Here is a 20193-nt window from a genome sequence, read left to right on the forward strand (position 1 = left end):
AATGAACCAAAACATGAACCAGAGAAGACTGGGGGAGACTGAAAGAGAAGACTCCTAACACCTGGCCAGTCTCTGGATAAAGTGAGCCTGGTTGCTTGGTTGTGTGATTCACAAAGATCTGCAGAAACTGGTGTCTGCAATTAACTTAAGTGCAAATGCACATACTTGAATACAGTCTTTCTAAATCACAGAGTGGATTGAGTTTATGAGCAAACTATCTAGCAGGTCTGTATTTTTACATGTGCAGTTCCCTCCGGGGCTGCAGGTGGCGCTGTTCGCTGCAACGTCTTCACGCTGTCGCTCGATGAGTGACGTGGACTTTCATTGAGGCAGTCAATGCTGCCGAAAATACACACTTGCCAACATTTCAGCGGTTTTACCAGTAACTTTCTTCCCATTTACGAGTTGAACTGCTAATTCTTTCCACGTCGTTTGTCATAGTTGAAGACAGTTTTGTCAGAGCGCACAAAACAGGTGAGCAGAGCTCGAAAAACGCTAATTTACACACGCTAACGTTAGCTAGTCGAAAGTATCTGCTGTTAAAACTGTTGGTTTGGGTCGAAATTTCCCAAATGTGAGTGTTTGTTTTTGACACCAAGTCTGTTTTGTCTTTATTTAGGGGCTCCAGAATGAGTAAAAACAGCAAAGTGTTGAACCTGAAGGATAAAATCAATGGAAACGAAGTGGACCTGAGCCTGTGTAACCTCACCGAGGTACCAGTCAAAGAGCTGGTGAGTTTGTTTGTGTGAGAAAATGTTAATAAATAAAACATTAAATCAGTTTTAAACAACCTTAAACACATGACTGTTTCTGTGTGATCATGTTTCTTGGTTAAAAAGTTAATTAAACACAAAATTATCTAACTTTACTTCACTCAGGTATTTCCAATTCATGCTACTTTGCAGCTACACATATTTCATTTACTACTGATCTTTTACATGCAAAACATGAGTTTTTAAAATATTATGCATTACTATGGATTATATATTGTTGTAGAAGCCCAGTTGTGGCTGATTAGACTTGACTAGGTTGAAGTACAAAGGTTTACTAGGATTTATGTAAGGTCAACAATACGAATGATAATATTTTAACTTGTCCTGCTACAGAATAAAGAAAAGAGATCCAGAAAGATTAATATGCAATTTTATGTCTCTCTTTAATAAGATAATAACCAGTGTGCACAAAATATCTTGTGTGTGAGATTTTCTCTCAGCAAGAAAACAAGATTCTCTAGAATAGTGCAAAACGAGTACTTTTTACTTTGAATGCTTGGAGTACAGTTTTGAATGAAGTACTTTTAGTATTTCTACACTGTTGCTGCTTCTACTTTTTCTACAGCTATAATTACAGATAATGTTCAAGTGACTCATTCTAATATTTATCCCAACAGGCTTTATTCCCCAAAGCGACTGCTGTGGACTTGTCATGCAACAACATCAGCTCCCTTCCTGTAAGTACAATCTCACTCTTATTGTACTACAACACAAATGTGTGTAAAATTAGTATTTGTGATCTCTCATCAAATGTTTAGACTTTGAGATGTAGATCTTTAGATGCCTGGAGAGAGATGAGTACATTCACAGAAGGTGATCAATCAGTCAGTTTGAATAATGGATTGATCCTGTCCTGTGATTATTCAGGATGTGTTTATTTGCACATTTCCATACACAATGTCAGCACAAGAGAAAAAACATCAGAGCAAAAGAGAAAAAGCATAGAAAAGTGCATCTTAAAACAATCTAATTTAAGAATAGCCTAGAAATAATACATTTAATATAAATAAGATAAATAAAAATGTGAAAATGAAATGAAAAATAAGCTAAAATATATAAAGGTACAGGAAAGTTCAGTAAGACAGAAACATATCAGGTTTGATAATGGTATAACTCATTTAAAATCAAAGTTTATAGGATAAACAAAGATGGTAAAATAATGTTATGTCTTGGCTGGTTCCAGTCTCTCAAATGAAAGGATTTTCTGTTTTGTCTCCCAGTAAAATAAATATCTTTGAGGTTTACACTGTTGTCCAGACAAAAAACATTCAACATGGGGATAATGGCTAAAATTTTTAATTTCTAGCATTTAGCCGATAACGATAAATATGACGATAAACAATAGCACAAGTTCACTTCATGTTTTTCACACTTTAGGGACTTTTAGCACCATTTTTGCTGTTCTGTGTAATACACGTGAGTTCTACTTTTGCGCATGCGCTCGCGGCCGCGAGCGCGTCGCACTTGAAAATACGTAATCAAATGGCGTTTTATCGGCGTGTGGGTTTGTTCTCGCGATATATCGCGTACGATAAGATATTGCGCATTCCTGAATCAACAGTATGAAATGTTTCACTGGGCATTATTTCACTACTTTTTAAACATTTAGACTAGCTTTTAATTCATTTTCTGGCAGATGAATCAGAAGTGAAAATAAACTTTAGCTGCAGGATCCAGGCAAAAGTCAGGATGTCAGTACATCTCGATTGTATTATGTTTTGTCTTCTTACAGACCCTTGGTTTGGAACTGCTGCCTTTAATGTGCAGTATGTAGCATTTATAGTTTAACATTTTTTTAATGTATCTAGGACTTTATAAAGGTATGTGTTAAATCATGTAAAAAATATTTAACATTATTGTGTTCACATCTTGTTTCCTTGAAGTTATGTTTATCTTATAAGAGGGGCCCGTACTCTGAGGTTGCTCTCACTTTTTTCTTTTAAATGGTTATTTTGTGTTTATCTAAATTTAGTGTATGATGATAGGTGTTATACATGAAAGAATTATTATTTTTTTAATATTCACATAGAGGAATTGGTTTCTGACGTCTCTGTGACTCCAGAACACTCTGGGATTACAGAGTGATACTAATGTCCTGTATTTACGTTAAAACTGTGTTCTGCCTGTCATTTAGCCCACTAATGTTAAAGGTCCATGAACTAAAATTTTACACATTGTTTGATATATCAAATGGAAACTGGATATAATGTCTCTGCTGTACTAAACCCAACCACAACATTATGTTGCCTCTGTTGTTATTCTAACTTTTCTAAACTGTGTTAATATTAGTCTCATATAGTCATCGTATAAGAAGCTTTTGTTCAGACCGGTAGTAGTCATTTCACACAGCCTGCCTGGTAGGAGCTCTAGGTGTCTAGAAGTCTGACTGCGTCCAAAGCAGTGGCTGCAAGACAAAAGAAGCTGTGTTGGTTTGCACATAAAGAGTGGGACAAATAAAAGCAAAACCTTTGCTTTGGTTTTGGATTGACTTGTTGTTATAGAAAGCATTAACAGTAGTCAGATGACTCAGATTTGATTCAGATGTTTGTTTTAATAGCATTGGTTACCTATCATGATTTTACTTGAATTTAAATTTGTGAGTAGTTATAATTTTGTCATTTTCTTAGTTTTCCTCTAATTTTTGGCCAAAAACATTTGAAGACATTTTATGGTAGTTTTGTACAGCTACACAGATGACAGATGTCAGGTTCAGTGAATTATTAACTTACTGTAATAGCATAGTTGTATGTTAATAAACCCAACACATTTGCAGCAGTAAACTTACTTTTAAAATGTTCCTCAATGTTGCTCGATTTTTCCATCTCTTAGATTAGAACATCCAAAAGCAGCACAACTGTCTGATGAGCTGAAAAGGAATTACTTATTCCACCTTTAACCAGTTCTTGTATCTCTGTTGAACTGAGAATGCTAAGACTGATGTTTGTTTCTGTCTGGTTTCTTTCCTTCAGCCAGAGTTTTGCAACCTGACCCACCTGGTGAAGGTGGATTTGAGTAAAAACCAGCTGGCTTGTCTGCCAGATGACCTAGGGAACCTGGTCAACCTTCAGCATTTGGACCTTTACAACAACAAACTGACTGTCCTGCCTGTCAGCTTCTCGCAGCTCAGGGTAAGAGTCAGAGACAAGCATTGTGTGCGCTCATGTTATATTTGTGCATACTGATTGTAGCAACCTAAAACTGCAACATCATTGTGTTCAGTGTCCAGCCCCTGTAGATAAATATAGTTGAAGTTGTTCTGATAGGTATTAATTAAAATTCACATTTAGGTGCAGTATAGAACTGTTGTTTTTTATAAAAACTTGATTATTTTGAAGTTTCCTGTTTATCAGTTGTGATGCTGAATTTATGTTTTGTTCAAAGTCATCAGTTTTTTTTTTAACCATTGTCCAATCATAAAAAAGGTTTATTTATTGAATATTTGAAACAGTTTGAGTTTGTAAAACTTTGGGCAGTTTAAGTAAAAACTAAATCAGGTTTTTGGACAACAAGGGCTAATGTATTCTTAAAAGAACTGGCCATATGCTTGTTTCTTGCTGAGAATTAGATGAAAATACTCTTTAATCTGTACAGTAAGCATGAAGTGACAGATTAAATTCATACAGTACGTTTTTTTACCTGATCGGGGGGGCAAAGAGAGCTGGTGTGGCACTTTGAATGAAGCCACACTCGCTGTGTTTTAGTGCCTTGTGATAGCTTAGTGTTTAAAACTAAGCTATCACAATCAGCTACTGGCTGTAGCTTCTGATTTGCCATAAGGACACAGCAGTGGTATCAATGTTCTGATGTGACTCTCAGCAAGAAGTGTATTCTTCAAAATGTCAAATTTTCTTTAATGGTAAATAGTTGTTGATATGCTTTGCTGTACTGCAGTTGTTAGACATTTATTTCAAATGTAATCATCATATCCTCCCATCATATGTTGTTTTGTGCTGATGTTTGACACCAGTTATTTGACTTTGCATGTGTGTGTTTTGTGCTCAGAGTCTGAAGTGGTTGGATCTGAAGGATAATCCGCTGGAGCCCATCCTGGCCAAGGCAGCAGGAGATTGTCTGGATGAGAAGCAGTGTAAACAGTGTGCCACCAAGGTCACAAAGATCAATTGACCAATTCGTACATACTCTTTAAATTAAATGTATTTAGAGCATCCAAAACTAAAGGTTGTTTTTTTTTGCAGGTTCTACAGCACATGAGAACCATTCAGGATGAGGTCGATCGTGCACGAGAGAAACGTCTTTTGAGAGAAAAAGGTGGGTTGTAGAAAATCTTTATTTGAGCTTACAAAAAAACATTAGGACAAATTGAATATTAAAATAAATTAAATACAGTTCATATAAGAATGAATGTTACAGTGATCTGAGTGCATCTCTCAATGTGTTTTTCTCCATTCTCTAATCAGAGCTGGAGAGGAAGAGGGAGGCCAAGCAGAGGGAACGAGAGGCCAGAGAAAAGGAAGCTCGTAAACGGGAGAAGGCAGAGGAGAAGGAAAAGAGGAGGAAAGAGTACAAGGCTCAGATGGCAGCCTTAGCTGCACAGGAACAACAGAAGAAGAAGACCGAGGAGAAGAAGAAAAAGAATGGCCAGACAGCAGGTAGGAACCAAGGTCTGAATGTCACAAACCAAATGGGCCATAATTTGTTTGCGTTTCTATATAACTGGACAATGTTTATATGGCACTTGGTGTTTAGAAACACTGCTCTATGCATCTGGGCTCATAAACGCTGACTGCAGAACACCTTCTGTTGGCAGATGTGAATGGAGCAGCATTCACAAACAGCGAGTACCCATTCCAACAGCAGATAAACACTGGTGATACTGAAACAGAAATAAAAGTAGACAAATTGTGACCCATTTTAAAGAAGTCTGCATGCTTCACTTTTACATTTCTGCCACCTCACTGTAAATTATTTTTAACCATTAATCATCACAGAGCTACATGGCAGAAACACAGCAAAACAATAGAATCAGTACATTTTTAAATATTCCATGTTAAAATATGTATTAAGGGCCACTCACTCATAAGCAAATTCCCTCAAAACAATTCCTAAAAAACCCTGAAAAGCCAAATGTGATTTTTTTTTTTTTTTAAGTTACGTGTCAGACGATGTGTGTACATGTATCTAGAAATGAATTTCTAAACTGCACACAGAAATCCATTTCTCCACGTTTTAAATCTTGAGCAAGTCCATCAAAATCAAACGCACCATCTCCAGCGTAGCAGGCCATAACTATCACAGTTGGGCTGTAAATACTGTATTTAGTGGTTTTAAAATATGGTCATAATGCTGTTTGTATATAAGGTAAATTATAAATTAAAAGCATAAAGCTCCAAAAGGTTTGGTGAACAAAGCCTGAAGTAGCTGGGATGAGTTTTGTAGCATTTTCTCTTGAGGGACTCACTTATCTGTCAAAAGGATTCAAAACTCACTCACTATTTTCTTTAAACAAGAAAAATGTAGTTTGAATTTTCAGTTAGCCAATAAAAAAAAAAAAAAATGCAAACAACTTGTGGCTGGAATATTTCTAGCACAAAAATCTTGATGCACAGTATTCAGGTATAATTCTAAGAGAGTCTGAGTTGTATATAAGGACTCATTCTTATGTTACCTCTTTATCTCTGCAGATAAAAAAGTTGTTGTGCAGTCAGCTCCCAAACCTCGACGATCTCTCATTGGGCTGATGTTCAAGCTGCTCCTCCTGCTGCTGCTGGGATTAGCCGGAGCTGCTGCTGCCTGCCGGCTGACTGATCTGCAGAAGGAAGCTCTGTGTGTGCCAGTCAACGTCGCCATGGATGACAGTCTAACCTGGGCCAGAGAGAAAGAGGTTGTGGTCAGACAACTGCTGCAAAATCTCTCCTCTGCAGTGAAAGAGTTTCTCGAATCCACACAAACATCTAAAAACTAAATGCTCATCTGCCTCCATAAAAAAAACTGAGCTTCCCACTCTCACCTGCAAATCCTGTGATTTTTTTAATATGCTAACATCATGAATCCTAAGGTGACAACGCTGTATCTGCTCACCATTTGTGGTGCTGGGAGATAAAGTGTCCGTACAGAGAGATGATGGGGATGTACAGATGTAGTAAAATCATAAATTCCTATGGAATTGTTGTAGCTCTTGTACCCTCTTTGTACTACAACCGGTTTTTTTTTTGTTTGTTTTTTTTTGTTAAAAGTCCTCATCTTAAATGCCTCCCTGTCAGCCATGTTTTGCACTAAGACCAGGAGCTGGTTTGTGTTTCAGTGCATGACATGGAGCACAGGTTGGATTTGAGAGATGTTCAATGAAATGTCAGGTGGCCCTGTCTCTGCTGCATTGGAGTGTGAACTCGTGTGTTAACTGCCAGTCCAAACGTGCAATGAAGGCTGTGTGAATGTAGAGCTCACTCGTCTGTTGTGGCCTCCTCTGTCTTTCTAGGTTTACATCAGTCACACCAGCAAAATCTCACAGCTAACAGACACTGTCTGACCTGCAAGCTAGAGCCCAACAATACATGTGGAGTGGATTTTACTTTTTTGTAGATTTATCTTAACAAGAAAGTACAGCAGAAATCTGCCAAAGAAGCATTTAAAAACGGTTGCCATTACAGTCAATTTTTTAAAAGTCTAAAATCCAAAGATATGATCATTTGTGACAAATCCTCACATTGGAGAAGCTGCCACCAGAGAGTAGTTGATATTTTTCCACTTTCAGATACAGATTTCTGTCTTGTCCTTTCAAATCCCAGTATCTGTTGGGCTCTAACGAACACCCTTCCCAGTGCACAGACTATTTAAAAGGACCTTTTCAAAGATTCTGCATGTGCTAGAAATCATGTTTTCATTACAGATCAATATTTGCACATCAGCATGATGTGTTTCACCTTCTTGCTACTTTCCTTACAGTCATTGATTTCCATTCATATTTAGACTTGAAACTTGAGTTGTTGAATCCAAACTGAATATGAATCTGAAGTTGTAATTCTTAAGTAAAGCTATAAATACTTAAATCTGCATTACCAATAAAGTATAATAAACAATTGATTTTTCTTAAACTGCAAAGACAAAAACTGGAATTCAGTGGCTGCATTGAAGGTTGGAAAAACACAGCAGCAAAATGTGCAACTACATTAGCAGTGATATGATATAAATGTGATTAAGGAGTAATCACTTGTACAAACATTAACTTTAATAACTTTAACAATCCAAATGATCAGGTGATTATACTGAACTTCAGGTTCAAAGTCTGAAATGCCTTTCTTTATTTTAATCTGTCATCTGTATCACTGTAGGCAGGTTTGCTGTCAGGGCGTTTTCATGCAAAAAGCTGCTCATTTTCAGTGTCATTAAATGGCTATGCACTGCAACAAGTATTTAAATGTGTTTTGTAACAACAATGGCAACGCTTGCTAAGACACAACACACTATCCAACAGGACCAACCTCAGCCCAGACCAATTACACGTTCTGCTCAATCTCTGCTTGACGACAAACTATTTCAAATATAATGAGGGATTTTACCAACACCTATGCACAGAAGTAGAGTTTATCCTTTCTAGACTCTGCTTTGCACACTCAACATGGCAAATGCCTGAACTTCAAAGTATATAGAAAACCCACACGCAAAGAACACGTAGACCAGTACTAAATTTCTCACCACCCACAGGAGCACAACCAATTATCTGGATCCTGCACCACCTGATTGAGAACATTAGTACACGGAAAGAAAAGGAGCACAAACACATTAAGAAAGCACTTAAAAACTGTGGCTCCCCCAATAGGGCCCTCATCAAAACCACAAAAAGGTCCATTAAAAGAACCCCTCAAAAACAAACAGAGGAACACAACAATATTGTAATGCTACAGTACATGGCAGAAAAACTAGCTGTAAATCAACCTGTTAACTTTCTGCCCATGGCCTATGGAAATATTTTTCATTTCCAATCAAAGATAATGTCACCATAGCATGAGTTTAATGGCTTTTCTGGAGCTGTTGGTCATATCCAATGATCTTCATCAGCCCAATTGTCACAATTTTTTTTCTGTGAGAATTGTAATGAATCCTCTCGCATGTTGGCCTAAAAGCTGAGGTGATAAAGATCAGGTGATTTGACTTACAGATCCAGAAAAGCTAAACGCTAACGCTAACATTCACAACTTCTGTTTCAAAGATGAAAACTGAACTTTCATTCCTAATAGTGATATGCTTTTGATTAGATAAGGCGTCACTGTTAAGTTGATAAAATGTAGTTTCCTGCTTTTCTACAAAGATGAACAGACCACAAAACACAGATTTTAACCTGATTAGAGAGATTACGAAATTACAACTCCACAACACAGAACAGATGCCGAGAAACTGCATTATGGGTAATTCCTGTAACTGATCTCCAGTTAAACAAGCATTAATGTGAATGAGCTCATATGACCATAAACCACCTAATATGATGGAGAGAGCAATCTGCAAAAGCCAGCAACCACAGTCACCATTAGCCTGATGAAACTTTGCTTTGTAACATGTAACTCAGAGCAGGGAAGTGCTGACAAACCTCTACACTAAACAATATACGCATACGTATATGCACTTCTATATTAGATGACTTTAAAGGTTGGTGTGAGCAGCGGTGGAAAGTAAGTACATTTAGAAAATAAAAAAAAACAATTTATATTAATAAAAGACAACAATACAGTGAAAAGTGAAATTGGCCCTGTGGTTTCAAATTACAACTACATATATCGACCCACTGGCGGTCCTAGTGTTAATGTAGGCGTGTGTAAGAGGAAATGGAAGAATTAACAGCAAATGTGTGTGATTTCCAAATTTAAATGAAAACTCCAGCTTTGGAAAAAAGTTGCTTACAGAACTTTACTTTCTTTCCAATAGTTAGATGAAAAAGTCGGTAGCACCGTATTAATGGTCCCTGTTTTAGAATTACACATGCTATGGTACGGAGCCCCTTAAGTATCAGGTGGGAATTACTTTTTTACCGCTTGTTTACCACTTGCGTTACCTCGCAAAAAGATTTTTGCGATTATTGCGAGGTAACGCAAAAATCTTGGTCAAATGAAGGGAACCAGCAAAACAGCCTACCCGGGCGAAATGTGACATCAAGCAATGGGTTGTAATGGGAAGCATTAGCAAGTGGTTAATTAACGTTATTAATGTAGTGTTAGGTAAGCTAATAAAACGCACACAATGCAAATCATTTTGCGAGGTAACGCAAAACAAAGTCTAAAAAAATTATTTCCACCTGATACTTAAAGGGATCCGTAGCTTCGCGTGTGTTTTTCATAGTATCTCACTCAAACTGTGTTTTTCCCTCCTCAAATGTGCTTTTCACTCTCCATTTGATCGTTATACTACGTTACTGTAACGTTATTTATTAGTCAAACAGTATTTCCTCTAAAGGTGTGTATGACGTTGCCAGAAGATAGAGCAGTGTTGACCCACTCAAACGAGATGTTATTGTTGACCGTCGTTGTGAGTAGTTAATTGAGTCGAGTTAGTAAGCGCACTGTTAACGACGGTAAGTCAGGTTTCCGTAATGTCCGTGAATCTGTCATGTTGTGTTTTGGTTGTGCCTGTAGTGGAGAGACTTGAGTTAGCGGCGCGGTGTGTGTGTGTGTGTGTGTGTGTGTGTGTGTGTGTGTGTGAGAGAGAGAGAGAACCTGTGTTATATATTAGTCCAACAGTGTTTCTGCTAAAAGTGTGTATGATTTGTCGATTCATTAAACTAACGATAATGTTATCGCTCCGTTGGACGTTTGATTAGCTAAAACAGCAGCGCTAGCTAACGTTAGCTCAGTGTTAATTAACTGGAGAAGGAGCACCTTTGCATTTAGCTGTGATGACTGATAAATAACGTTACCATGAGAGAAAAAAAACAGTTTGAGCGTGATATTATAAATAAACATACGCTCAGGTCTTCTTTCTGTGCGCACAAACGTCACATTTGCTCTCGCGAACATTTAAAAACGTGCAGGTCTAATTTTTCACCGTGTGTTTTTGCGCCCTCTAGCGTTAGCATGGATGTAACGCCATACTATGGCCCTCTGAAAGCAGAATATATCACAAGGTTTAAAGTTACAGAAAGACCTAGTACCTCAAAACTATACTGATGTCCTTACTCCCTACCACTGCAGGGATGAGATCAAGTATTATAGATATGAGTGTATATATTATATGTAAATTAGAGTATGTGATGAGGGTATGAGTGCAAAAAGAGGACTAAAAAAAAAAACCCTAAACTACAAATCCCATCTCAGCTTTGTGTGTCAGTGTTTTTTGTTTACCTGTGCAGAACGATCAGCTCTACAGCCTTTGGGGTTTGACCGTGTAGGGCAACACTTCACTGTGACACCAGCTCCTGTCTGTTGCTGCAGGTCTGTCTGTAGTCCCTCTCCTTCATGAAGGCCATGTCATCCAGCAGCCTCATCCGAACAGGCTCGTCCACCGTCAGCTCAAGCGTGACTTCTCTGAAGACGTGGCACACTGACACCTGCAGCAGACACAAGGACAATTATGAGATTCACTTACAAAACCGTCAGTCATCTCATACACTGAGAACATGTCATCCTATTACCTGCTGGAAGTGGAGTTTCTTGAACATGCTGATGCTGACCTGGTTGTCCAGCCCAATTTTCGCTTGAAACTTTTGGATCCCAAGTTTGGTGACTCCTGGTGCAAGAGAACACACACTGATCACAACCTTTCACCAACACCAGCTCTGTGTGAGCCCATATTTAAACCCACAAAGCCTCATTTTTTCAATGCAGTTCACTGAACCAGAAAAACAGTGAATGAAGACCAACATAAAACCTAATTACTGCAAAATATAAAATCAAGGAACGATTCAGGAGATGTGGAACCAGGGAAAAGATGCTGCAAATCCAAAATGTGCAACTTCTACACAGCAGCTTTAACCTTTAGTCTTCTGACAGACGGAATAGAGATGCTTACCGTAGCACATCATCATACGTGTCACTTCCTTTCCGATGCCCTTGCCTCTGTAACTGGGCTCTGTTAAAAACAAATGTTATAAATGTCAAGGGAATATATTGTCTAAATAGATGCAGATAGGATGTTGTTAAGAGCAGCCTTTGGTATAGATTTAAGACACAATGGGCTTCACCTGCTATCATGACCTCCAGCTCAGCCAAGGAGAGGTCAGTGGGGTCAGTCAGGAAGAGGTTGACATCTCCCACCATGCACTGCTCCTCCTCTACACTGGTATCTGCCCATTGCTGCTTGTCCAAGATAATAAATGTGCACTCTGCCAAAATAAAATAAAAAAAATGTCAAATTCACTACTACTAAACCTCAGGATATGTAAAGTCTTACAAGCAAGTTGGAGCAAGTTGATGTTGGTACAAATGTCTATTCCTTTAATTCTGGAAAGAACACACTTAACACTTGCTGGCTGATTTAAAGCAAACTGAATTTTAGAGTGATGTTTCAGGCCTTATGTTAAAAGTGTGAGCCCTTTTTCACAGGGTGCAAACGTCCTTTTTAGATGGTTTCATTTTAAAATGTTTCAAAGCCTTTGAGATAGAAAAATATCCAAATAGTCACAGAGAAGAAGCACTGACATGACAAATGATCTTGTAATTGTCTGGAAATGCTTAAGATTAATAACCACTGCTGTGTGAGGATGTGTAAGAGCCGACTGACTTGTGCATAGTTATTGGCGGTGAATTCTTACTGTCACTCTCTTCCCTCCAGCTCCTCTGCATGTCGTACTCCTGTTCCAGGGTGAGAGGCTCTGAGGCGGTCAGCTGCTGCAGCTCAGGAGACTTCATCCACTCATGATACCTGACAAATGCCAACAGCTGGATAAGAGACAGGGACTTCACGTTTCCACACATTTACCTTAATCCTTTATCCTGATGCCCAAATGAAAAACAGTCTCATAGTTTGTCACTTTTGAAGCATGATTGTACTTTTCTGTTGTCTCATCACAGTGAATTGAACATTTGGAGTTTCTCTATGTGGGAAATTCAATTAGGCAATAACTTCTACTCAGAATCGATGATAAAAACAGTTTGTTGTTTCTATTTCAGGCTCAAATGAAAATATCAATCAAATATTCAGACAATGGTCAGAATAAAACTCCATCAAAGGAGCAAACAGAGATACAAAGAATAAAAAGTCAGAAATGAATCTATTTATTCAGGCAAGTCAGGCCACACGCTGAAACTCTCACGTGCCGCACACGACAGGTATGAATGTTACCTGGGCACGTGCTCTGCGTTGTAAGGAACCAGCACCACTTTGTGTCCGTCCAGTAACGTGTTCTCATTGATCTTCATGACGCCAAACCAGACACAAAACACTCTCAGAGAGAATTATTTCAGAAAACCATGTGAGACGCCTGCTCGCTCAGCACTTCCTCCTTCACACTCAGCGCCTCAAACTGCAGTTGCTCTCACGGTCACACAGGCAGGAGTCGCCCCCTGCTGGACAGAAGGAGCAACTACTGAAGAGCTGGACTGAAAATTATTTTCTGACCTCTTGCATTTTATAGCCTCTTAAAGTAAAAATAATAATCATAAAACCTAAAAAAAAAACTGCCTAACATTTCACCATCCCCCCACATTTAGCTAAATCTACAAAACCCTTATATCGACTTTTTCATTTCTCGATTATTCTTGGATGTTTGTCACTGTAATTGAATAAGCCATCTCTATTTTTGTAAATAATGAACACGTTTATCTGCATTTTTAGTTTATTTATTCACACTGTGTGTGTATGCACATGCAGGTATGTATCTGTGTATGTGTTGTGGCTTTGGGTGTTCAAGAGGCTCTGCCCAGTCCATGCCACAGCTCCACCGGCTCCTGCGGTGTGTTGACCATGTCCATCCAGTGCTGCAGCTGCAGGCCCCTGGCGTACATGAAGGGGCCCAGCACCAGCACTCCCAGCAGAACTGGACACTCTTGAAGAAAGATGTAGAGCTTAATTACTGTGCCTGCACTTCAGAGCTATTCAGCAACAAGCTGTTATTGAAGGTAACGTAGTGCGTTTTAGCAGACAAGGCATCTAAACTGATTGGAACGTACTAATAAACTGAACACACACTATATCTTTGACTTTCATGCATTTTTTTTGAAAGCTATAGTTCCTGATTCCCAAGCTGGGAACCACTGCTCTGTGAGTTGTTTGGAAACTTTACAGCATTTTCCTGACGGGCCTATTGACAAGAAACCATAATATAAATGCACAATTAATAATTTTCTGCTAACTTTCCTAAAAAGTTGGTCACCTGAGCGGACTTGGTTTGGCTGCTGCAGCTCAAACTTCAGACAGGCTTCATCCAGGTGCTGTGAGCGGAGTTTAAAGGTCATGTTGTGGTTGAAGACTGGGTTGTTTTCACTTGTCACTACACAGCTACGTTTTATCTTCATCACACGAGTGAGTATCTGTAAGCTCACCTGGACACACACACCTGGGAAACACAGGTGTTGTATTAAATTCTATCCCCTCAGATTTAAATGATGTTTTATAGTGTAGTACACCCTGGACAACCATCTACCTGTGTCTGTGAGCAGCTGTAGGCCTCGAGCCCTCAAAACCACCACAGAGAGGCGCTGCAGAGATGGACTGTAGGTGAGAGATACCTGCACATCACCCAGCTCTGAACACTGACAGAGTCGACACAGCGATTATGAGCCTGTATGACCCATTTTGTGCACATGCAAAGATCTTCAGCGTTTACCTGCGTGTCATCCTCAGTCTCGAGGTCCCTCCAGAGCACCCTGCCGGCCTGACTGAGCTCCCGCTCCAGAGGAAATGTCACCCTGCCCACCACGTGACGTTTGCCATCCTGCTCCACACTCAGCACACACATACTCAGGGTGCTGTGGGACACACACACTCCTGACACCTGCGCAGGAAACATATGCATTGGTTTCTTGACCCATTTTACTCATTTCGCATTTTAATTTTCTGTTCTTCTGTGTGGCCCAGCAAATTTAAGACTTCTGTAAATTTTTGTGTCCTCACCTGGAAAACAAAGCAGTCACTGAACTCTGGGTCGGGGCCGGTGTCCCGGGCCTTGGCCTGGCGGGGCCGCCGGTCATCAGGGAGCAGCCGGAGTTCCACAAGCGTGGCATTGCCATGGAAACGAGGGGGGAGGTTGGCGAGGCGAAGCAAGGAGACCATGAACTGCTCGCTGCTGTGGCGACACTCTACTGAGAAGCAGAGACGGGCGACCATGCCAGGAGGGGGGGCCACCACCTCATTCAGAGAAGGAGCAGAGTAGAGACCTGCCAGCACCGTCCCCACAGGGTACCAACCTGAAACATTTACACAAGCACTAAACAAGTCTGAGGACAATTTACGAGTCCTTCAATTTTCAGTGAGTTTAGCTGAATTTCAGTTTCCTATTTTCAAACTAACTATAATCATCTTGACATGCTGACAAATTGAAGGCAGTAGTGACCCACTCCTCACTGAGAGTGACCCACGATGGGCTAGTATGTCCCTGCGGCTCTCCATCTTCATCTCCTCCACCTCATTTTCCAGATCGTCGTGCTTTCTGGTCATGAAGCGAGGAGGCAAGGTGAAAGGAATCTCACTGGGCCTTTATCACACATGAGAACATTTGTATTAAACATGCAAGATTTTTATTTAATACTGGTTTAAATGACAAACTATGGTCATTATATTAATTGAATAATTTTATATAATTGTAAAATGTGTTATAAGACCACCACTGCATATTTTATGTGGTACTAACATGGACCAGGGGCCCTGAGAGACCAGGATGACTGGGGCAGAGCAGGCTGGTACTGATGGCACTGTGGAGAGCAGCTCCTGGTATAGTCTCTGGCTTTTCTTCTTCCTCCACAGATAATAAACCACCAGAGCCAGCAGCAGCAGCAACAGCAGACCCACGGACAGACCAGCAGCCAACAGTAACACCTGGTCTGAGCAAACAAACACATAAACAATGGAAATAAGCCCATGTATATATGACAGGCTTTGAGTCTGATGTGGTTTTCTGCTTACCTGCCATGGAGGAGTGTTTTTCAGTTCACGTTGTCTTTTTACCAGCTTTCACTCGCACTGATCAAAGCTGAAGCTGCTTCTGAGCATTAGTTACTAATGTGAGAGTCTCTCCTGTGAGAGAGTGTGTAGAGTTTACTGTATGTGACCCTGGAGGGCAGACAGAGTATAACACAGCTGGTTGATTCTCACCACATTAAACCATTAACCAACTTTTGGTTGGAGACCACGCTCTTTCTAGGACCACACCACTGATTTAAGATTTTCAAACCAATTTTTCTGACTGACCACCAGTGAATAGCTTCCATTCATTTCCTTATAGCACAAACCCTTTAATTTATATCTATGAGGGTCAGCTTACTATCTATGAAGGTTACTACTCAGTCTGACAGTGTAATATTTTCTATGGATCAGTAGGAGGTTTGTTAAGTAAAGTCAAAAAATGAACCTTAATGACACAGTCAGGCTACTGGTTGTATTATGGAAAATGGAGAATACAATATTTATCCTGGTAAATGGGTCAACATCTAATAGCTGGATTGGCACAAAGGTTTGTACTGACTTAGAATATTTATTGCTGTGCTTCACTACAGCTTTGGCTTTACATTTATGCTCACAGTCAGTTACATCATCCCCTTATAAACAATAATAATCCTACAAATAACTGCACATACATGTGATTATGACTGCCCTGACAGCTGATCTGAGCTCAGAATCAAAATGCTCATTAAGCACTCATCCACTCACTGCTGCTTTACTTACACACATGCACACACTCTCAGACTGTTCAAAGATTGGACAGTAGCTAATGAGATGATGGTTAATCCTCAGAGCTAAAGGTAGCATAATGGCACACACGGACACACTGACAAAGAGAAATTCTGATATTCACACTTCACATGAGGTCCAGTTATGAGAGAATTGACAGAGGAGAAGATCAAGCTGAAGAAAAGTCACAGGAAAAGCAAAACCGATGCGTTTAAGACTGTGAGAGCGGCTGGAAACAGGGAAGATGAACCTCTTAAGAAGTGAGGGGAGGAAGGAGCGATGCCATTTAGCACTACCTGCTTAGGGACAGGGCCAGGGGCAAAACAGGACACAAGTTGTGACATTAAAGGTAAGAGGGTATTTTTAGGCCTAGAGAATATTATTGATTGGTTTAAGGACTAAAGGACTGGCATAACCTGCTTTTAAAAAGCATAAATATACAGAGGAATAAAGTCAAATGCACATAGGCACAGTAACCTGTAATTATTACAGCCTTTGCCATTCTTCTATCTGTTTTTGTCTGTTTTGCATTGATGCCTTCTGTCAATTACAGGCAAAATACTTTTTAAATCTGTTTTAGTCACTTTACATTTTGTCTTAATCAAATAATCTGGGTTGTGTAATCTCATTAGGATAATCTGAAGTGTCTGTGAATGTGTGGGAGTGAGCACTGACTGGGCTCTATCAGGATTCAGAGAGCAGGATAGTTTTAGGGAAATACACTTACTCACTTTCTTACTAAGAGTTAAATAACATCAATATGACTCCTATCAATTTGTTCAGTATGAAGTTAGTTAATCTTATTTTAACAATCTGACATTGGTCTGTCCAAAGCTAACAAAATGCTTTAGCTCACGAGCTCATTAACACATATTTTGTTTGTTTAATATATATATACACAACATCTGTAGTGTAAAAATAAAATTTGCAGTTTTACAGGAGGGTTTAGGGATTGAATTTACACTGCACCTTTCTCTGCAGGCTAGTTCTGCCATGGCGAGGGCTGAGCGCCCTGTGTCCGAGAGCTACCGGTCAAAGTGCTGTTCAGTCAGTCAGTCAGTCTCTTACTCCACTGAGGCTGGGACTGTGGGACTGGAGGATGAAGATGACCGGGCGCCAATTCTCTCTCTCTCTAAGAGCTCTATGGATGTAGTCATGGCCACAGGACCACCACACAAACGGGATCCAGCCTGGACCAGGATGGACCTGAGACGCAGCTTCAGCTCCACCACACAGTCTGAGCAGAACTTAGTTAAGGTCCAGCAGCTTTACCCTCACATGCAGCAGCACATTAGTGCCACCGACAACCTTCAGCTTTTTCTTACAACCCAAAACATGGACATGCACAGTCCTCCTTCACACAGTGGGCGTTGGATTGCTGACATGCAGCGTTGGAGCGGGTGCAGTGGTAACACACACAGCCGCAGCAGCACCCCAGACACCATTGTGTGGAAAGTAGGGACCTCACGCCCTTCAAGTCTAACCCAGGACACCCCTTCTTTGGCTGCACCACATTCCCCTATTTCTAAACCTGCCTCTCCTCCAACCACACCCGCCCCATTCATCTCCCCTCTCCACACGCCTACTTTATCACCTGTAGATCTTTTAGCATCTGCTTCACCACTGACGCTGAGCACAAATCAGCAAGAAGATTTACTTATGTCCTCCCCTGCACCCTCACCGCTGCCATCATCCCCAAAGGCGCACACATCCTCACCCTTGCCATACAACTCTTGTGATCTCCAGCTCAGCGACACAGAGAACGAGGGCTTCCTGGAGAATAACTTGCTTTCTTTTCAATTCCCCTCCCCAGTCCTGTCTTCTGTTAACTTAGCAGAAGCAGGAGGGTCAGGTCCTAGATGCCCTGCTGCTGACTTGATAGAAGAGCTGCTACTCCCCAGAGACATGCAGTTATCGGAGGAAGGAGGAGTGGGGAGCCCAGTGCATATGTTTAGTTATCTGGCACCTACTTCTCCAGCTGAGGGACACGAATCGGGAAGAGAAGCCTCAGTTTGCCATCTGGAACTGCCGTGGCAGCCAGACCAAAGCTGTTTGGCAGGTCAAGGTTGGAGATCACACCTGGTTTCTTCCTTGAGCGAATCACGGTTGGGTGACTCCTGCAGGTGCAACCTGAACCCCAGACAGATTACAGCAAAGGTTTTCAGGGAGGAAGGTACAATGACCTTACAGATACAAACAGTTGATGCAGCTGTGCAAACTCTCTCTCCTATTGGCTCCTGGTGGGATCTTAGGAGGAACATTTCCACCTCCAACATGGGTTCCCACTCCATCTTGGGCTCACCACCCGGCTCAAGACTGAACCTGAAGTCCTCAGTTGGGTCTAACTCCAATCTGGTGTCCCCGTCTTCCAGCATGTTCCCAGTGAGCAGCGGGGAGGAGGAGAGGCAGGGAGATGACCCAGCATGGGATGTTAGCTCTGCATCCTCGCATGACCTGGACAGGAGAAGGCCGTGTCTGAAGATCCAGGTGGAAGAGAAGGACGAGCTGGGAAGAAGGAGCAGCATGAAGCAGGTGCAGTGGGATGAGGACGGGATGACGTGGGACATTCATGGAACATCTGTGGACACAGAGGTTCTTAACAGGGCCATACAGAAACATCTGGAACTTGACAACAGCCCAAGACCACAGAGACGTACCTCAAAGAAAAAGAAAGCACCAAAGCCTCCTCTTATATCAAATGTAGTAAAGGCCATAACCCCAGAGCTAAATCCACCTGTGATGATTATTACATCGACTTGCATGGCGGAGGGCCAGAATGAGGGGACACCAGAGGCAGGTGACAGAAGGGAGGTGGAAGAGGTAGAAGACACAAAGGAAGAAGCAGTAGAAGTCATTCGCAGGATCAGCAGAGCAGAGGGACAGAACACTAAAGAAGAAGATGAGGCATGTGAAGACGAGAGTACAAGCCATACTAAGTCCCTGTCACATGGGTGTGGACGCAGTCGGAAAAAGAGTGTGATCAGGTCACTTAGAAGGCCTGGGTGGTGTGGAAGCTCCAGAAAGGAAGACGACTGACCCTGCAGCCTAATCTAACATCACATATATTGATTATCCATAATGATCGAGTCTTCAGTTTGCACATGTTACTAATAAACTCTGGAGCAAAGAGGGAAGCAGTTTCCACTTTCATGAAGTTTGTCCTGCTGTTGTCTAGATTCGCCTGGAGATCAAGTGTTAGAAAATGTGTTCTGCTATTCTGTAGGATCCACTGTTTAGTGATGTGTAGATTCATTGCTAGTGAGCTTTTCACAAAAGGTCAGGCTTTACCCATTAATTACCAACACATTAACAACAATAAAACCAATATTATCTATGTCACTGTAAAGGTTTTGTGTTTGTTCAGGGATGGTAAGTACAAACAGAACATGTTTTGCTCAAGAAGATCATTGAGTAATGATGAATTCTTGACAAACATTTTCTGCTTGTGCACTTTTTGTCTCCTAATTACTGCTGACAAATGAAGGAGGTACAATAGAAGAATAACAATAATCCACACTGACAGTAAACAAACCGCACAACTCAGCCACTGTCCCTCCTTCTCTTCCCACACTCTCTCCACTCATTCACCGCACATCAAACAAAGTTGTGTCTAAACTTGGTGAACCACGGTGTGCATGTGTGATGGCTCAGG

The 20193-nt window shown here is 40.8% G+C and overlaps 3 protein-coding genes across 3 annotated transcripts; 1 reads left to right on the forward strand and 2 right to left on the reverse strand.

Annotated features, from left to right (window-relative positions):
- Positions 1-306: 306 nt before the first annotated feature.
- Positions 307-8110, forward strand: lrrc59 (leucine rich repeat containing 59). Its single transcript, XM_026316267.1, has 8 exons — positions 307-474; positions 620-731; positions 1391-1450; positions 3743-3901; positions 4776-4880; positions 4970-5042; positions 5192-5383; positions 6416-8110. The coding sequence occupies exons 2-8, from the start codon at positions 630-632 to the stop codon at positions 6694-6696; spliced, it is 972 nt and encodes a 323-aa protein (XP_026172052.1). The 5' UTR covers positions 307-474; positions 620-629; the 3' UTR covers positions 6697-8110.
- Positions 6464-13192, reverse strand: nat9 (N-acetyltransferase 9). Its single transcript, XM_026316268.1, has 7 exons — positions 12999-13192; positions 12469-12578; positions 11899-12039; positions 11727-11786; positions 11350-11444; positions 11060-11265; positions 6464-6596 (listed from the first exon to the last, which is right to left on the reverse strand). Exons 1-6 carry the CDS (start codon positions 13073-13075, stop codon positions 11116-11118), a joined length of 633 nt encoding a protein of 210 aa, XP_026172053.1. The 5' UTR covers positions 13076-13192; the 3' UTR covers positions 6464-6596; positions 11060-11115.
- Positions 13193-13362: 170 nt separating this feature from the next.
- syt15 (synaptotagmin XV) lies at positions 13363-16096 on the reverse strand. The gene is made up of 8 exons (XM_026315907.1): positions 15777-16096; positions 15505-15694; positions 15212-15348; positions 14769-15061; positions 14482-14649; positions 14299-14407; positions 14029-14211; positions 13363-13701 (listed from the first exon to the last, which is right to left on the reverse strand). The coding sequence occupies exons 1-8, from the start codon at positions 15781-15783 to the stop codon at positions 13562-13564; spliced, it is 1227 nt and encodes a 408-aa protein (XP_026171692.1). The 5' UTR covers positions 15784-16096; the 3' UTR covers positions 13363-13561.
- Between the last annotated feature and the right edge of the window lie 4097 nt (positions 16097-20193).

This window comes from Mastacembelus armatus, chromosome 19 (assembly GCF_900324485.2).
Source record: "Mastacembelus armatus chromosome 19, fMasArm1.2, whole genome shotgun sequence".
In the NCBI taxonomy this organism is placed as follows: domain Eukaryota; kingdom Metazoa; phylum Chordata; class Actinopteri; order Synbranchiformes; family Mastacembelidae; genus Mastacembelus; species Mastacembelus armatus.